The 18,806-nt window shown below is 43.3% G+C and overlaps 1 protein-coding gene across 8 annotated transcripts in view; it reads right to left on the bottom strand.

Moving 5' to 3' along the window:
- Positions 1-18,806, bottom strand: part of SLC4A8 (solute carrier family 4 member 8) — a 96,272-nt gene that overhangs the window by 38,423 nt on the left and 39,043 nt on the right. For 5 of the 8 annotated variants that reach the window (XR_005054154.2, XM_073213504.1, XM_073213507.1 and 2 more), the window contains 7 exons: positions 8,603-8,749; positions 7,971-8,106; positions 6,575-6,735; positions 3,921-4,109; positions 2,863-2,954; positions 1,771-1,928; positions 792-879 (listed from right to left, as the gene is read on the bottom strand). Coding sequence is in view for 7 of the 8 variants with exons in the window: in XM_073213507.1 (XP_073069608.1) it covers positions 792-879; positions 1,771-1,928; positions 2,863-2,954; positions 3,921-4,109; positions 6,575-6,735; positions 7,971-8,106; positions 8,603-8,749 (971 nt within the window). In the remaining variant the exon portion in view is untranslated. Of the gene's footprint in view, positions 1-791; positions 880-1,770; positions 1,929-2,862; positions 2,955-3,920; positions 4,110-6,574; positions 6,736-7,970; positions 8,107-8,602; positions 8,769-14,671; positions 17,702-18,806 lie in introns of those variants that run through there. The other 3 variants (XM_073213510.1, XM_073213508.1, XM_073213509.1) reach the window with 3 other exon arrangements.

The raw sequence follows: 18,806 nt of genomic DNA on the forward strand, positions 1-18,806 counted from the left end.
TAAATATATGTCTATTAGCATAAGAAGAGATGACATGACTCTAAAGTGGTATAATTCTGTTATTTCCTCAAAGGATGAAACAAAAGGCAAGATGCATGGGAAAGTTTTCCTGATCTTAACAGTTGGAAAAGCTGGAGGGAATTATTAATGAAGGTCCTCCCAGTTAAATGGGCCAATGAAAAAGGCCTCCCAATTAAAGAGCTAGTAAAACACAGCCCCCATGTCCCTCTGGCTGCTAAGGCATGTGCTTTAAAAGCCGTGCTTTGCAGCTTACATGAGTAGAGCAGTCGGCACTCTGGTATGCAGTGGGGGCTCAGCACCGTGGTAAACAAACGTCTGGTTGTCTGGCACATCACAGTGCCCAAGCTCATAACTCTGACCCTTACACAAACTGGTATCATTTATGTAGAACAGGAGTGAGAGTTCTTTATGGAAATAGCTTGGATGCATTTAATTAACTATCTTCTCTAGAAAGTTGTCAGCCTTTCAGCCTTAATATCTTTCTCTTTAGGTATCCTAATTGACAATAATAATTTTCCTAAGATGCTTCCTCAAAAATGATTTCTCTGCAACCTGATTACTCAAAAAGGGAGAGATGACATAGGAAAAAATGTCCCCCAGCAGGCTTGGTCCTCCCACAATAGGCGTTCAGAGAAATGACCTGAACTGTTTCTCAGCAGACATCGCAGTTGTAATTATTTCATCCCCAACAACCAGCACAGGGCCTGACACAGAGTAAATACTCAAGACATATTTATAGGGTGAATGAGGAAAGCAGAAGGGGTGCATACCTCATCTGTCATGATGGTGGCCATGGATCTGCCAATCTCATGGTACTGCTGACCTTTCCCTACTGGACCCAATAGGATAAATAAAAATCTGGCAATACACACAGAAGATGAAATCATGTAAGTAAACAAAGAAGTAGCATCTTACTTCTCTCTCAACAGCAAGAACATTTCTCTCTCCTATCAAACAGAAGTCATCACGGTACCTTTAATAAAAGGAAATAGTCTAATGATGGAGCAATATGAGTCACCTTAACCCAACAGCTCCACTACAAGCTTTGGAAGCTATGTGTATGATTCCATTCAATAATGTGGTTATTATTCCCAGGGTCTCCATGGACACAATCCCTTGCTATAGAAAGGATGCTTTTCTAAAACATGGCATTGTAGTGCAAATTCAAGGTTAGCTGAACCTCATTCATTGCTCTAATAAGAAAATGATGGGGAGAGAAGAGGGATAAAGAAGTTGAAATGATCAAGCCCAGTAAAGGAGTCTAAATTGTGTTCTGGACATCTGAATACTCTGTGATTAATGGGGCTCTGAATCACCTGAATCACTACCTTCAGAGTACATGAATAGTCTTTTGAACAAATGTAGATATATTTGCAAACATACAGATCCTGCCAGAACTGTGAAAAGAGACGTCAATGTCTTTGCTCAGAGATGTTTCTCTAGGATGTGGCTCTACAGAACTGGGACAGTAGGATTAGGCTTCCCAGCACAATGAGTCATTAGCCTTTGCTATGCCACGTGAATGCTTTTCCAAGGCTTCAGGTACTGCGTAGTCCTAACCTTAACAGTCTTAGAATTCTGCATGGAGGTTAATCAGATATACCCCAGTAAGATCACTGCTGAATTTCAAACAGGATTCCCAAAGCTAATTAATCCTAAATTTTGGAATTAGCTGGTTTCCTCCACCAGAGCTCACAAAAACCTGTACTTTAGACAGAATGACCTGAGTTTTGCAGTCTCTGTCTTTACCGTGTTGGGATGGGCACTTCCGTGAGGCCTGAGAGAAGGACAGCTGGGGACAGCCTCACGAAGGCGACAATGGGGCGGTCCAGGGTATCCACCTCTCCCACCAGGACGTTTGAAGCCTCTGCTCCAGTGGGGATTTTTTTCATGAAATGAAGGTCCACCTGAAAGTCCAGAAAAACCCTCTGACAGGTTGGAAGCCATCAACTCAAACATCTGTCACCCTCCTCATACCATACATTCATATGTCATTTCATGATTGCAAATGTTTTCTCACACTATCTCATTTGCTCCTTACAGTAACTGTAAGGTGGATATACTACATCTTCTTTATTTTGAAAAATGAAGTGACTTGAGAACCCAGGGAGAGGAAGTTGACTTGCCTAGGACAACAGAGCTTTTAAGAGAGAATTTAAATCCAGGCACTCTGATTTGAATTCCATTACCATGCTTCCTCAAAGAAGAATATTTTTGAAGTTCTAGGTCAATTTTTTTCCATTCTAAAATGCTTTTCCAGAATTTCAGGTTTTCTAAACAAAACAGGGAGCTCATGAGCAAAGCAGTGACATGACACTGTGTTTTAGAGAGTGTCAAGGACAGACCAGAGAGAGGAGAGGCCGGAGGCAGGGCGATGAGGCTCGGAACACAAACCGTGGTAGGCACAGCTGCTGTGGAAGGCTGTGGGTACCGAAGGCATGGTCCCCAGAAAGAGTTTCAAGCATGAAGTAGTTTTAGGAGACAGTAGCAAAACTGTGGTTTAGCAAAACCCTTGGACATAATAAGAAAGAGTTGCTGAAGAGCAAGTACTAAAAAATAATTCTGAGAAATCAGGAAGGCTGTGTCAGGGAGGATTATCAGTGGCTAGTCTCAGTTTCAGCACGTTGAACCCACTGGAACAAACTAAGGAGTCAGCCCCATGCAGGCTGGAGAAGAAGGGAGAAGACATAAGCAGATGGGCCTCCTTCCTGCAGAAGGGGCTCTGGTCTTGGAGAAAGGGTGTTCAAATACCAAAACTTACCCAGCTTTCAGCAATTGGACTCTGGGTTCCACTAGATATATTCGTAGGCCTGTAAGTCAGCTTCCCATGTCTCTGCTCACCTTGCTTAAATCCACGGGACTGTGTTCACAATTCACTCCATTTTTTACTTCAAGATTTGTAGTTGGAACGGATTGAGGAGACACAGTTTGACCTACTTGGAGAAAAGCAAACAATTCTCTGAGTGTCTGCCCTTTCCTCCTCCTAATACACCCCATCCATCACCCACCGGCATGGCCACCTCCTGCAGAGCCCACAGAGAAGACGTTAAGATGATTATGAAGCCAGGACTCACACATGCCCATCCCCTTACCTGCCAGCAAGGGGTAATGGAGGACACAGGGCTTACTATTTCTGCACCTCCTTCTAGAACACATATGTGACCCTCTTTTCTACCTCTATTAATCCTTAACTATGAGTGCCTATTAGAGATGCCTATGGAGAACTTTTCAAATATACCAATTCCCAGGCAGAAATCCTGCACACTATGATTCAGGAAATGTGGGGACAAGGAGACCAATATAGATGCCTATATTCATGAGTGTTTACAACCCACCATGCACCTGGCTAAAGGCTTTACATGGATTAATTTATTGGAGTCTCATAATAACTTATGAAGCAGATCCTACTATTACCCTTATTTTACAGAGGAGAAAGTGGGATATAAAGGGGTTTGTGAGGTTGCCCAAGGCCACACACTTGGCTAGTGAAGCCAGGATTTTAAGCCTGGAACTCTTAGTACTATAGTATTTTGCCTCCCTTATCTAAGATATTTATTTACTCCTAAAAAGCTCCATTTGGCCTTCTCTGGTCTCAAATTATCCCCAGTGTATGGGACTATCTCCCCAAAGCTACATCAATTCTGAGGCCACTCTGGGGCACAAACCTATCACCATGGGCCCACTGAGATCTACCTGAGGCATGAATCCGAAGTGCCACAAGAAAGAGATGGTCACCAGCCCCAGCCATCCATCTTGCCAATCACCAAAATGTACTGTTTATGCCAGCATGAAAGCATGTTAGACAAATGCTACCCTACCCTCTAGTGACTTAGCATCTCTAACTAATTCCTAAATATCTTACTAATAAAAGAGAAAACAGTAGTTCTTAATAATCTGACCATTTTTATCCATGGAATGTGGATCAGATTGCTTCTTGCCAGCCTCAGCAAAGGAGCGAACAATGGGAATGAGGTTATTTCTCTTCTTTTCATTCTGATGATGATGCTTTTTGAGAAGGGCTTCCCGAACTTTAACCCTCATGCTGTCAGTCAGGTCACTGAACAGTTCTTGCTGGTCTAGGATCAGATCTGGAAAAAGAATATGAACACTCAAACTGAGGGCCAAAGAAAGAGGCCAATTTCAGGTGAGGAGCAAGGAGTAGAAGGAAGCAGTTCCACCAGGGTCATTGAGGTACAGTTTCCTTTCCAGTGGCTGGCAGAGCTATTTGATAATAGTAGCTATGACAAGTTATACTTTATTCATGTAACAAATCACTATTATTAGAAATAGAAGCTATTAAACACTTAATATGTGCTAGGAACCATACTCTGAATTTTACATAGATTATCGAGTCTAATCCTTATAAAAACTCTGAGAAGTACGTTGTATTATAACTTTACAGATCAGGAAACTGGGGTCCAAACATTACAAAATTCCCCTAGGTCTCACTTCTAGTAAGTTGCAGAGCTGAGATTCAAACCCAGACTGACTCAAAAGCCCACATTATTACCCATTTTGTTCCGTCATTTGCCAAAGTTCCTCTATATTCCCTTCCTCCAAGGTTTTAATATTGCTGTGATTGTCAAGAGGAACTATAACTATTGTCAAGAGGAATAAATGACTACTTACAGGTGGAACCTAAAAGAATAATGAAGTTAACTAAACACCAAAGCCAGCTACCACAAAGCATGAACCTTTAAGCTGTCAAGCCCAGCAGAGTTGAGGGGAAATCCCAGCACCTGCTATGGAGAGGCAGTCAGCACAGCAGTTAACAGTATGGGTGCTAGAGCTATAGGTCCACATTCCACCCCACTTCTACTACCTTCTAGCTGTGTGATCTTGGGCAAGTTACATAACCTCTCTGAACCTCAGTTTCCTCATCTGTAATATGTAATGAATATTATCATCCACCTTAGAAAATTAATGAGATAATATATAAAGTGCTGATTCACAGTTAACACATGATAGAGTTTACCTATCTTTATCACTAACATAAATACATCGAATTTTGAACGGAGGTACTGAATGTGAAGAACCATGGCAGTTTCAATCCTACACACCTCCCCAAGCCTCCCTAAAACTGCAACCAATTCTCAACTGCAACTCCATCCATGACTATCCAAATGCTAGAAAAAATAAAAGAAAATCCAATTTGAACATTCAAGCCAAAGATCTATGTTTATCTTTACTCTTTACATTGATCGGTTCCTTGCTCCCATATTATAAACATGCTTCGGGATCCTTCATCTTGAAAAAAAAGAGAAGAAGATGTTCACCACAGGTCTCCCTTTATCCACTGCCTCCTCTCTCCCTCTCACTCCTATCACTTTAAGTTCTCAAATGAAAAATTCCTCAGCCCCCTACAATTTGACTACCTTAATAAAATTGTCTTTGCTTAAATCATCAATAACCTACCAGTTGCCAATTTGATGGCTGTGTCTAGTCCTTACATAACCTGACCTCTGCAGCATCTGACACTGATGAATTGGAACTTCCTCTCCTCATGTCTTCTGTATGGGTTGAATGGTGCCTCCCCAGTACACACATCTATGTACTGATCCCCCAGAACCAGTGAATGTGACCTTTTTTGTAAAAAGGGTCTTTGCACATGCAATTAAGTTAAGGATCTCAAGATGAGAGCATCCTGGATGACACTGACAGGTATTCTTATAGAAGAGATTGGTTGAGAAGTTCACCTGAGACAGGGGCAGGTTGGAGTTATGCAGCCATGAGCTAAGGAGTCCTGGAGCCACCAGAAACTGGAAGCCGAAGAAACAAGGAATAACTTTCCCCTTCGGAGGGGACACAGGATCCTGTCAGTGCTAACCATCACCACCCCCAGATTCCTATGTGACCCAAGAGAGAGAATTACTTGGATACTTGAGTTGGAGAAAAGTTTGGAGAAATCTTCATTTAACCTATCCGGCCACACAAAGCCAAGCTGAGGGGAAAATATGCTTACCTGCTCCCAAGTATTTCTCAAACTCCATTCCCAAAACATATAACTTAACCATACCAGGAAACGCTATCAGACATTTCCTTCACATGTTGCTGAAAACTGGGAATACTTCAGTTCAATTTCTTACAAGTCTTCCCTAGCTGCTATATTTTTTAAATCTTTCTTTAACTATAGCTCCTTTTTCTCTGCACAAACTTCCAGTATTCTCTGATCACTACCAAAACACATCTCCGTTGGACTTGTTTTAATTGTTCTGTGGCTATTTATCCCACTACCAAGAGAGCTCCTTGAGAGTAGGAACTGTGTGTCTTTATTCCCCTATCCCCAGAACATTATCAAGCGTAAATAGACACAAAATAAATGTTTGTTGACTGAACGGCCAAATGGAAGACTAAACACCACATCATTTGAATCCCATAATAAGCCTGTGAAACAGGTAGAGTAGTTTCTTAATTTTAAACCCATCCTGCAGCTGAGGACATTAAGCTCAGGAAGGTTAAGTGACTTACTTAAGGACACATAGCCACCTTACACTTTGCTCTACACCACACATCAATTTACAATGTTCCTCTATTTTCCCTCACCTAATCTTACCTGAAATTTCTTCTATGCTATTTGCACGCATATCCAGAAGGACTGTTCCATTAATAAGGCAGCTCCTCAGCTCAAAGAGACTGTGCAATGAAAGAGTTGCCACATAAGGCTTGCTCCAGCGTTCTCCTCCATCCTCAACATCTTCTTCAAACTTCAGCCACCTGAAAGCATTACAAACAACTAGATGCCAAAGACAGAAAATGAGGAATTTTTAAAAGAGAATTTTTAATGTAAGCCACTAAGATATCTGAATAGTTATATTAAACATTATAATCAAATCTGTATGGCACGGTACATTGGTAAGTTTAAAAAGCAGGTTATAAAACAGTGCAAAACTGACTTTAGTTTGATTCCATTTTTATTTAAAGAAAATTTTTAAAAATACAAATACACACATGTGTAAGGAACCAAATGTTACATTATCCCTGGGGTAGTAGGATTTTACATAATTTTTATTTTCTTTCTGCTTTTATTTTCTAATTTTCCATAATGAATATGTATTACATGTGCAATTTAAAAAGCTTAATCTATATCATTTGGATACAGACAAATCACATTAATAAAATGGTAATATTGTTCTTTTTTTTAAAGGCTACCTGTATGACGTTCAGAAACATGCAAAGACAGAATAATAAGACTAATTGCCTTTTTACTTGGTATCAGATCGACTGGCTTGTTTATCCTCTCTACCCATAGAAAACATCCACGGATATAGCAGGCCTCCAGGAAGAGCTGTTCCAATGAGAGCTGGAGCCACTGTCTGCTAGTTACCTATCTTGCCTTCTTCCCTGAGGCTCAGGCATGCTGGCTTTTATCCAAAAAGCTCCTTGGTCAGTTATTAGAGGGACATTAGATACTGAGGGCTTTTCTGGCGTTTGAACCTCCAACAAGCAGAGTCACTCTACAACTACCCCTGGAAGCTACTGTCAGCCTGGCTATAATCCCAAGGGTTCCCTGCAATTAGATTGTCCATAAGGGTATCTCAAAAATTCTGGAACTTTCAGTGAATGAAAGTCCAAATGGCCCCTTGGTTTGCCTGCAGGAAGAGTCTGGACCTATGCTACGTCTGCCAGGGTAGGTCCAAACCAAGGTGGTCCTGTCAGGCATTTTCTAAGCCTGCCATAGTAACAAAAGAGCCCATGAAACTACTCTGGGGCCTAAACAAATAAGAAAGTACCCCCTAAAGGTTCTGTGCTCCTGTCCCCAATCCCAGGCTCAATGTCAGTTGGCAGAGAAGTTACTAGAGATACAACACAAAGACTTCCTAGCAAAGACTCAAACGTCAGTCCTCACATCTCTGATGAAAAAATAAGAGGCAAGCAGCCTGCCACTTGTGGGATGGTACACATTTGCCTATGCAAGCAAACCTCGGACCCAGGCTTTTTCAGGGCCTCACCTGGCTGTCTCCTTCCACTCGGCATCTTCTCCCTCTTTCACACAGATCTCATCCAGCTCTGTGAACAGCTCATGAGGCACATGCTCTTCGTCTTCCTCAGTGCCAAGAATGAACTGAACACGCTGAGATGGTGTATCTGGAAAATCAACACAGAGAAAGGTCTGCTCCCTGTCACAGCTTAGAACAGAAACCACGTCCTGTCATACTTAGCAACATTTGGGGGCCTTCTAATTTCAGGAACATATAGCAGACAATTCTAAACACGGATCAAAAAAATGTCTTTATTCCCAGAAAAAAAAAGCTATTCTGCAGAAGTGGTTTCATGGGAGGAAAAAATTATTAACTAAGATCTCTTGAAGAAAACCCACAAGAAACTGGAAATCTGATGAATTTGATCAAAGGAATGGCTAATTCTCTAGCAAATGACTTTTACAGTACTGATTGTTTTTCAAATGTCTTTTAGAAAGAGATATTTGATTCCCAGAGACATTCCTTCTTCTTAGATGCTAGCTCTAAAAATGCTACAGAAGGGCTAGAGAATCAAGACCACCTGCAACATGTCCATCACACACTCCCTCGGCCTCACCAGGCTCCAAGCCGTGGACACCTGCCCTCCCTCCTAAGAGTGTTACCATGCGCCAGGGCCTCCGAGCCCTCCTCCCCCTGGCTGGCGCCTTTGCCCCGCCCTCGTCTCCGGTGCTTCTGGCCATGGGTCCGGTGATGGCGGTGGCTCTGCCGGCCCAGGGGCATCCGAACCCCCACGTACAGAGTTCTATGGCCTAGAAGGAAGCAGACGGTCTATGGTGAGAGCTCCTTTAGTAAAAGGAGTCTAGCATGTTTAAGAGAAAGGAAAAAAAAGATTACAGTTGTTTGGCTTGGTCACAACTCTAGAATGACAAAACTTTTAAAGACTCCCAGAACTAAAGACATAGAGATCTTGGAGTTGAAGTTCTCCTTCATCCTGCATGTGGCTGTAAATCTCCCAGAAGTGTTGTTAAAACTAAAGGAATTAGTGTGGATGAATATGATTTCCAAACTAGCCAATACAGAGGCTAGTTGTTACTACAACTTGACTGAATGATTGAAAAAAATCAATACAGTCATGCTATGATAATTGCAGCATCTCTTAGCAAGGAGGTGGTTCAGAAAGTGGTTAAGTCAACCTGCCTGGGTCCAAAACTTAATTTGATCATTCCTTATGTGACCCTGAACAAGTTGCCTAATCTCTTTTTGATTTTCTTCAAAAAAGAATACCAGAAGTTTATTATTTAAACCCAGAGGGTTTTTGTGAGCAGTAAATAAGGTAATGTATGTAAATGCTGAAAGCAATGCCTTAAATAAATTTTAGCAGTCAATACATTCCAGGATCAGTTTCCATTTTTTTTCTGCATTGTAGAATACAAAATCTAGAATAGTAGTGAAAGGCTAGTAACAAATCATTAGGAGCATGAGGCTGGAGTTATATGGAGAAATATTAAATATTGCACAAAAGAGAGGGAACATGAAACCATAAACGATCCAATAGCTTTCCCCTCTAATTCCTCCTTTCCTTCTATAAACTTATTTTGTCTGCTTCTCACTTCTAGGCATCTCTCACCTCCACCTGGCTGCACTTGCCTTCCTGCCAAGCCTAGAGCCCAGAACCAAGGGCTTTGTGACGCTCCCACTCCTGGTGCGCAGAGCCTCGGTCTGACCCCATTACTGCTGGTTACTGCTGCTCAGCACTCTAGGCCTCAGGCAGACTCTCCCCACATCTTCCACCATGGGAGCTGTTCCAGTCTTAGCCGCTGTTCTCAGACCCACAGCCCTGCCCACATTTCCTCCCTCCGAGCCAGTGACCTCGCTTCCTATTTTACTAGGAAGACTTGGGCTCTCCTGTGAACTCTCTCCGCCTCAGCCTGGCTTGCTTTCCTGCCCCAGTGCCTCCTCCCTACAGGCTGACAAACATGGCCTCCCAGCCCTCTGGAGTCCTATTCCAGTGGTTACCTTCAGTCTCTCCTTACCACCCATCCTTTCCTGATTTCAAGTCTCTCTTCCCTTCTCCATCAAACCACTTTCAGGAACAATCTACTAGCCTAGCTCTCTTCGCTCACCATCAACTTGTTCCATAACCTCTGCATATGGCCACTGGCCACCGACACTGTCCTCACCGGGGACACCAAGAACCACTTAACTGCCAAATCTCCATCATCTTAAACCTCAGTTCGATTCTCGAGAGCCCACCATGTGCCATGCAGAGCCCGGGCCCCTTGACCACTTCCTCCCCTTGGCACTCTGGGCGCCCTTAGCTCCTGTACCACTGCCTCCCTGTATTACTTGCACTCCTGTGGCTGTGCTTCTCCATCCCCTCCACAGTCCACCAAGGGAACACTTCCCAGGCTTCTAACCTTGGCCCTTTCCTTCTCTTTTTTAGGGATATCTACTCTTCTAATTTCAAAGTTCACTTCTACAAATGACCCCCAAATATTTATCTATAGTGATTCAATATGTCCCAAAGCAAACTTAGCATCCTCCATCTCAAATCATGTTTTCCAGGTTCCTGTTCACGGCCTCCCCATGCTCTCCAAGCTTGATGCCTCAAAGTCACCCTAGATTTCCATCTCAACTCCTTGCCCCTCAGTCCTATATCCCATAGATTGGGGATGTCAGGCCTTTTCCTTCTTCCATTTTGACAACAGCAGGGGCCTCCTTCCCACCTCCCAAACTAATTCACTCCTACAAACAAATCCTCCTGAAGCCCTGCTCTGATCACAGCTCACTCCTGTGCAGTCAGGACCCTCTGTACTCCAGCAGCTCAGGCCCCAGCCTTTCTCATCTTTTCTTCATCTAGGACATTTACATATTCAATAGGGAAATAAAGGGAAAGACTTCTAAATGAACTGAGTGATCAGCTCAAGAGAAAAGTGGACCCACACACATGTTCACAATGAGTAAACATTCTGGGGGGAAAATCCAGAGATGTACACCTTCCTCACCTACCCCAGCAACAGAACAGCCTGGTTTTAGCTCCATCTCCCCTCACAGCCTCCACTGCCACACTCAACATCATCTCACACTCTTCTCTCTCTCTGAACTGAACCGCGCTAGTCCACAAATGCACCAGTGCTTTCTCAACACTGGCTTGGCGTATACCTCCAAGATTCATTATAAATGCACCTTCCTGCTTGGTGTTATTTCTGCTCTCCCCAAGCAGATGTGCTGCCTCCTTCCTCTAAACCCCTGGAGCCCTTGGCTAGCATTCTCTTATGCACTTATTTTAAGCCTTGCATTAAAGTGAAGCAGCTACCAGTCTTACCTCCCACTGTTTACTGGCAAGCTCCTCAAGGTCCCAGGTCAGACCTCTTTCCTCTTGGAATCTTTCACATAACAAAGCACAGTGTTTTATATGTGGTCGTCCCTCCACAAATGTTCAGAAAATGGAGTGCCTCCCTCAGGAACATAACCCCTGAGGACCTCCTTAGCAGTACACAAGGAGGGCTGACCCAAGAGGGCTTCTGATAGGAAAGGGGCCACAAAACAAAGGTGTAAGCACAGCCAATGTGTTTGTGGTGGATGAAATACTGAACAAGGCATGAGAGGATTGAGAAGGTGCTAGTCAAGCTGAAAATAGGAAGTTTAATCCAGGAAGAATTCCTGGAAAAGGGGACTTTATATAAAGAGTTACCAACTCTTCATCTTCTTTTCACAGCAACAGGGTTTCCTAAGACTATGCTCAACTTCTTCTTTGGGTATTCCTTCATAGTGCTCCACTTCCAAATGGGGCTACAGTGTCCTGGGGTGCTGTTCTCACATTCCTTTCTCTCTTGCTCTCTCCTTTTCTTTGTCCTCCCTTGTCTTCCAAATTCCAAAGTGATAAAGCAAAATAAAAAAGAAACAGTAAGGATTAAAGGAGAAGGTGATCAGAGATTTGTTAGAGTGCTGAGAGACAGGAGAATAAAATATGTGGTATCTGATAGAGTCACATCTCTTGCTCTCATCCTGTTTTAGGGTGATCCTGTGTTGACTTGTGCACATTTTTGACAGATATCTGAACAGAATATAATCACCTTGTAACTTCATCAAAACAGAAACAGAGCCAGAGAGGTCATCTGCTAAGATGTGGATTTCCAAACCTCTGACAGTGTCAATGAAAACTATAAAATATGAAAATGACTAAATTGAATGCCATCTTAATAAAATACCATTGCTAACTAATAATTTTCCACTCCAGTATGTTAATTGGGTTCCTGTAGTACACCACTGAGATTAGCCCAGGCAGCCATCACCTAATTGTGCCAGGTCTTGTCCCAAGGGCTGGGGATAATTTTATCAGCACAAAGTCCATGTCCTCAAGATACATATTCTGTATGGGGGAGACAGACATTCTGAAAACAAAAACATATTATTTCAAATCTTGATAATTACTATGAGAAAAATATGGCAAAGTGCTAGAGGGTCTGGGGAAGAGAGTAGGATGGAGAAGGGAGACTTTAGCTCAGATTAGAAGGGACATGGAGTACCAAGGAGAGGCCATGAGAAGACCTAGGAGAAGAGCATTCCAGGGTGTGGGAAGATCAAGTGCACAGGCCCTACAGTGGAAATGTGCAGGGCTGGTTCCAAGGTGACAGACAGCCATTAGGCCAGAGCAAGGTGAAGGTGGATGGGAAAGGAAGGCGAGAGGGTCAGAAAGATAGGAAGGGGCAGATCACAAAGAACCAGTGGGCTGTGAAAAGCATTATTAGATTCTAGGGAACCACTTCAACCAGCCCCTAAAATAGTGACTGAGGCTTTGTGAAATCAGGTGTATCTAGGTAGAGCGGGACTTAGATGAAGAACAGCTTCCCTGAGGAGTGGCTTTCAGTCCTTCAGCAGAGCCATCCCAACCATGTGCTTCCTCTTCCTGGCAAATCCCCCAGAGGGTTACTGGCCAGGCTAGGACCTCCACTTCTCCGTAAGTACCTACCAAATATTTCCACTGGACTCCTGCTGAATACTAACATTTCTAGTATTATTTAATTTTAATTACATTCCAAAGAGAAATTGAGGAGGGCAGTGATTAGATATTGAAACATTATTAGATCTCATTTTCTTGGTTAATTCACTCATTGTCACTGTTAAAGTAAAACAAAGAGGTTAGACTAAATCATTTCTCAGGCCTAGTCCAGGGTCTACTGTCCAAGTCCTAGGGAAGGCTCAGGCAAGGTTATTCTTTGAAGAAAAACACTATGATTCGATTGTTCTCACTATCCTTACTTACTGCTCAAAAAGGGACTATAGAAGGGGCTCAGTGAACACTTGTTGAGTGAATAATACATGATTTTGCTTAGAATCTAAATTGTGACTAAGCAGACCTGAGGCATAAGGGGAAGACATCCTTCAGATGTCTTTGAAGGCTCTGTTGGTAGTAAGGTAAAGTTTAAATCTTAGAGAAGAAAGATTCTTCCTTCTCTTAGAGGTTGTTTTTAGTTCAATCAGTTCTCACAAACACTAGCCAACACCTTTTTTGTTAAGGTTTCAAATGTACTTTAATTCTTTAATCATGCCGTATCTTAAGAGCATATAGTGCTTTTACTCAGCACCAGTTGCGAGTTGGTTCTGAAACAGTTCAGCATTATACCAGCTGGGAAGATTACTGATCCTTCCCTTCCTTCGGGGTGACTCTGCCAATAGGGGACAGGTTCCATTCTGTTCCAATTTGTTTTGCTGTATAAGCCCTTACAAGCACAGTGCCGGCCTTTAGGAAACACCAGAGACAGGAAGAAATGAAAACAAGCCCCAGCAGGGGTCAGAGCTAAGAAGGACCAAGTGACTGTCAGAAAGTTAGGCATCAGTTCCTAGGCTAGGGACTCTGAAGCAGAGATTTGGATTTTCTGAGTGAAATCAGCAGAAAAGAAAACAAACAAATGGATACTAGGAAATGAACATAGCACCAATGAAATCTAGTCCCTCTAACAGGAGTCTGGCAGTCCGGTGACTTAACTGAATTAATCTTTGGTCACTTTGCTGGCCATTCAACTGCTTTTCCAACCACAGAGTCTCTGTCCCCTTCGTCTACCTACCAGCCCATCCAAACTCCGCCTCTCCCCAACAATTCCTCATTCTTTCCAGTCATTGTCAAACCTACCCTTTGGGGGCTTTCTTTGTGCAAATATAATTATTCATCTAGTAAAGCTTATGGGAAACATGTAACATTGTAACATTCATATATATCTCTAAAAATAGGGATATTTACACATACAGAGAGCAATCATTAGTGAACTGGGACTGAATCTTGTACAGCAGGACAGATTTCATAGGTGGGACCTAGCCCACAGCAAGAGACTGAGCCTAACACAAAGTGCACTCCAGACACACTATTTGTCAGGCTTGCACACAGAGCTCATTAGCATATACGACAGCGTTCCACTCCCCTGGGCTACAGGCTGCCTCAAAGTCAGTGACTGCAGTGGGGAGTCTAACGTGGGGTGGATGCAAGCCTTTTCTTTTTTAACTTACAAATAAAATTAAATGGCTCTTAACTTTATTAAAAATTTATTAGGAGGCATTAAACTTAGGATTCATAAGTCTAGTAGTTAATCAGGAATAATGAACTGCCAGAAAAAATGGAAAAAGCCATTTCTCTACCCAAAGCAACTGCTCCATGTTCCTCTGGGACTGAGAGTCCACTGAAGCACAGTGTAGGCTTTTGCTCTTCGTGCATTTATCTCTGGAAATCTATTCCAGTGTTTGCTTTTGAGGCTTCCCATATGTAAAAAAAAGCAACGTTATGGTTTAATGCACCTTCTCCTACTGATGAAATTAACTTATGCAGAAAGACCCATATTTACGAGTCTTGAACAATGTCCAGAGACTAAATCTCTGACATAGTTCTGTAAACGAGTGAAGGAATGGTTTAAGTCACATGGAATAGAGGTTATGGAATAAAGGGGAAAGAAGACTTCATCGCAGCCACAGAGACTGTATCACAGCATACATATTGAATAAGAACACAATTTACTTCTGTTTTGCACCAAAGTGGGACTGATTTTATTCTACATCTTCAAGAGACACCACCACCCTGAGTGCAGGCTCACTGAGTCCTCAGGCTGGCCTCAGAGGGAGTCGGGGTGGGGCCCACGGCGTGGTCAACCCTACAGCAAATCCCAGCTCCTCTTCTCTCCAAGGTTGCTCCAGAACCACACAGGCCTGAGGAGTGGGCACCATTTGCCCTCCATTTGCCTGTAGTGCTTTTTTTTTTTTTAAATAGTTAAAAATGCCTTTACTTTTAAAATGTGCTGTAACTACATCCACAGTGTGCTAAGCCAGTTTTGGAATTTGTCCTGCAGCTTGGAATAAAACCAGGTCAATGGAAGAGCAGTTGGTGTGCCTGGTTCTGGGCACCAAGATGTGACTCCTTAAGCAACTCAATCTATAGAGTTTTTCTTCAGCTGTTTTTTGTGACGTATGGAGAGTTGTTTTGGATTCCTCTGTATGACATAGAGGTCTGACCTTGAGGAAGACTGGTAGCCCACATCTTCTGCTTTTATAGGCTTAATGATATGGCCTGGCTTGATGACAACCTTGGGCATAGTCAGCTTTTGGAAGGCCCTCTGGGTGTTCCATGTAGTTCCTATAGGGGTCTGGATGGTCCTTTCAAATTGTTGATGGTGGGTGAATGGGTACGGAATCACACACACCTGATGAGCTGCTGAGTGGATGTTTCGCTTCTCATTGAAAATCACATTTGGCAAATTTTTGTCTTTTCTTAGAGGACCCTCAGGGGTTTGAATGAGAAACCGGAGTCTCTTCTTGGCACTGGGCTTTAGGCCCACCCCACCCCACTCACCCCAGCCAGGCAGAGTCAGGTCCACGTCCTTTGACTTACTCGCCTCCACAGCTTCCCTCTTCTCTTTCAAGAAGTCTCTGATGACATCATCCCCAGCAAAAGCTTCCTTTATCAGCTGCTTTTGAGCTCTCTCCTCTTCGTCTTCCAACTCCTCTGTTGTCGTTGGAAATGCCAAAGACTTCACAGAAGGAGACTTTGTGGTAAGGAGGTTCTGCAGTTCAATCATTTGCTCCTGCCTTTTCTTCTCTTTGGGGGCATCAGGCTGATTATTTGGGTTCCTCTGTATCCACTCTCCTTGTAACACAGGTCTGGGAAGCTCCTTATTTTGAAAACACCCTTCTTCACTCAGCTCTTCTAGCTCTTCCAGAGTCTGTGCTCTCTCTGGCCTCTGGAACAACAGGGGCTCTTCTTCCTTGATAGGTTCCTCTCTCTGAACCAGCAGAATTGAATTCACTTTTTGCTTCCTGGATTGATGGTTTTCCTTGCTGAGTTTCTGTGACAGCACCTCCTGGCTGCTAGAATCTGCTGTTTCTCGTCTGCCCTCCAGCTTCGCGTTCTGGTTGAGCCCAGACATTTTTCTAAGCAATCGCCTTTCCTCTAATTCTTTTAACAAAATTTCTTCCTCTGCCAGGGGTCTTTCTTCTTCTTCACTTTCAGAAGTCTCGGTGGCCACAGGCTCTGGAAGTTTTTCAGGGTCTTTCTCCATTATGTGCTCTTTAACTTCACTGGAGTAATTCCTGCACATCCAAGGGTTCCCTCTGTCTGCATTCATCTGTACTTCATTCACTGCATCAGGGACAAGGAGTTCACCCTCTTCCTCCACATCTCCCTCCTCTTCCTCACTCTGGGAAGCTGCCTGGAGCTTCTGTGTCAGTTCTTTGTTCCTGGCCAATTGTTCCTGCATAGCCTGGCGAGCCTCCAGGTCATATTTGGCCATGATTGCCTTTGACTTTGCCCATTTCCCACTGTTCTGGTGCTTAAGGCTCATTCGTTCCATCATTCTGGCCTTTTCGATTTTTTCCAGTTCTTTCAGTGCTGCAGTAGGATTGACCTTCTGCAGCTTCTCAAACTCTTTTAGGGCTTTCTTAGCCTTTTCTTTCTTCAGAACTTTGTGATACTTTTTACTTTTGATTTTCTTCTCTTTTCGAGCCCTGGCCTCATAGTAGGACTGCAGGGCTCGGGCCCTCTGAAGTTCTGCTCTGCGTATCTTGGCCTCTTCTAGGCTCATGGCTTTGAGAGAAGCTTTTGCCATGGGAGTCAGTAAAGGGTCTGTCACTGGCTGCTTATTCTTATAGAGGAAATAAAAAATTTCCTGCTCCAGGGGAGTTCTTGCCTTCCAGCCACTGAGCACATGTTCAATGGGAGCAAAGGCTGACTGCTCCCTCTTCAGGGGAAAAATGAGCTGCTGTACTTGCCGGTTCTTTAGAACAATGGGATCCCATTTGGAGAGGGCTTGTGAGGTTTTATTGAACGCCACTTCTCTGTGGATCTGCTCAACCTCTTCTTTGTTAAGGGGTAACTTCACAGTCTTCTTTGATTTGACTCTATTTAGTTGCTTTTTCACAGTGGCCAATGAGCACGTAGTTTTAACAGGTTCAAGCAGATCTGAGAGGACTAGCTTTTCTCCTGATCCTTCAGAACTGACACTGAACTCTGATACCTTCAGAATGGCCTCAGATCTCTCAGCCAGTTTCCACCTATTCTTTCCATTAGGGGAGCTGATTGCTTCCAGAAGCTTTTGATGCTTTCTCTCTCCATCAACGTCCCTCTCATCTCCACTGTTGCTCAAGGGGTAATCTTTTGGCAGATCCTCTAGTTCTTCCTGTTGACTTAAAGCCAGAAGGCTCTCCCCAGGTTGGATCGCGCTCATCTCAGCGGCCTGTCTCTCACATGGGCCAGGAACGGAAACCGAAAGGCACCTGTAGTGCTTTTTAAAAAAGTGCTAACATTAATAGGATTCTAGTATTCAAGAAGGTCTATGTAAAAAAGACCACTTCCCAGTACCCTATCCCCTAGTAATAACATCATCATAGATGGCGATCTTTCACAACAAAATGGAAAGTGTATAAGGAAGAGATGATGTCATCATGATAGGATGCTCCTACTGCCAATTACTCAGCTGACCTCTGTGAGTGGAACCCAGTTCTCAAAACAGAGTTTGCTCAGGTTTATTATCCTACTCCCAAGTAGACAAGACTGTTCAGAAACAGTTACCTCCTTGCTGAGGGCAAAGGTCTAGGGGGTGCAGACAATGAAACCGAGAGCAACAGTGCCCCACAGTGCAACAAGACGGTGGGGAAGTAACAGGATTACTAGGCAGGAGGAGGAGCGGTGCGGTATGATAAAATATTTGTACGATGTTTATGTCATAAAAAATTCTTATGTCATTAAAAAAAATACGATGTTTATGTCATAAAAGGAGCAAGGTATTCTGGTTGGGTGGTTAGTACTACAGACTGTCGTTCCCTATAGGCAGTGTGACAGAGCAGACAGAGCAGAATTCCATCCCAGTCTTACCTGCTATTAGGCTAACTGACCCTGAGCAATTTCTCCACATGTAAAATAGAGATGATACCTACCAGCCTGGGCGTGTAAAGATAAAAAAGACAACTTGTGCAAAGTGCCTAATCCAATGGCTAACACATAACAAATGTCAGCCTCCTGCCTCCACACCCTTTCCTTCTCCCACTTTCTTCCAGTTGCTGAAACCCACACTGGCTCTTCTTCCATCTGGTCAAAATAATTTGTAAAACTTGACCTTGATATATCCAAACTCCACTGACCCCCCCAGAGCCACCCACATAAGTTCTCATGGTAACAGACCCAGAGGCTGAGTCAACCTCTATCCACAGCTTTTGCTCTCCCCATCCAAAGGACAAGTTTTCTCTAGGGATACAACTTTGATGGAAAAAATGTCACAGGAACAAGCAGTACAGAGAGAACATTTCACATGCCGTCTCAGTCATTAGAAAGTTGCTGTATCATAGCCTTCAACATTGCAGGGGATGCTGCAGAAATTCCACAAAGGCTTT

Source organism: Manis javanica, chromosome 10 (genome assembly GCF_040802235.1).
Source record: "Manis javanica isolate MJ-LG chromosome 10, MJ_LKY, whole genome shotgun sequence".
Lineage (NCBI taxonomy): Eukaryota > Metazoa > Chordata > Mammalia > Pholidota > Manidae > Manis > Manis javanica.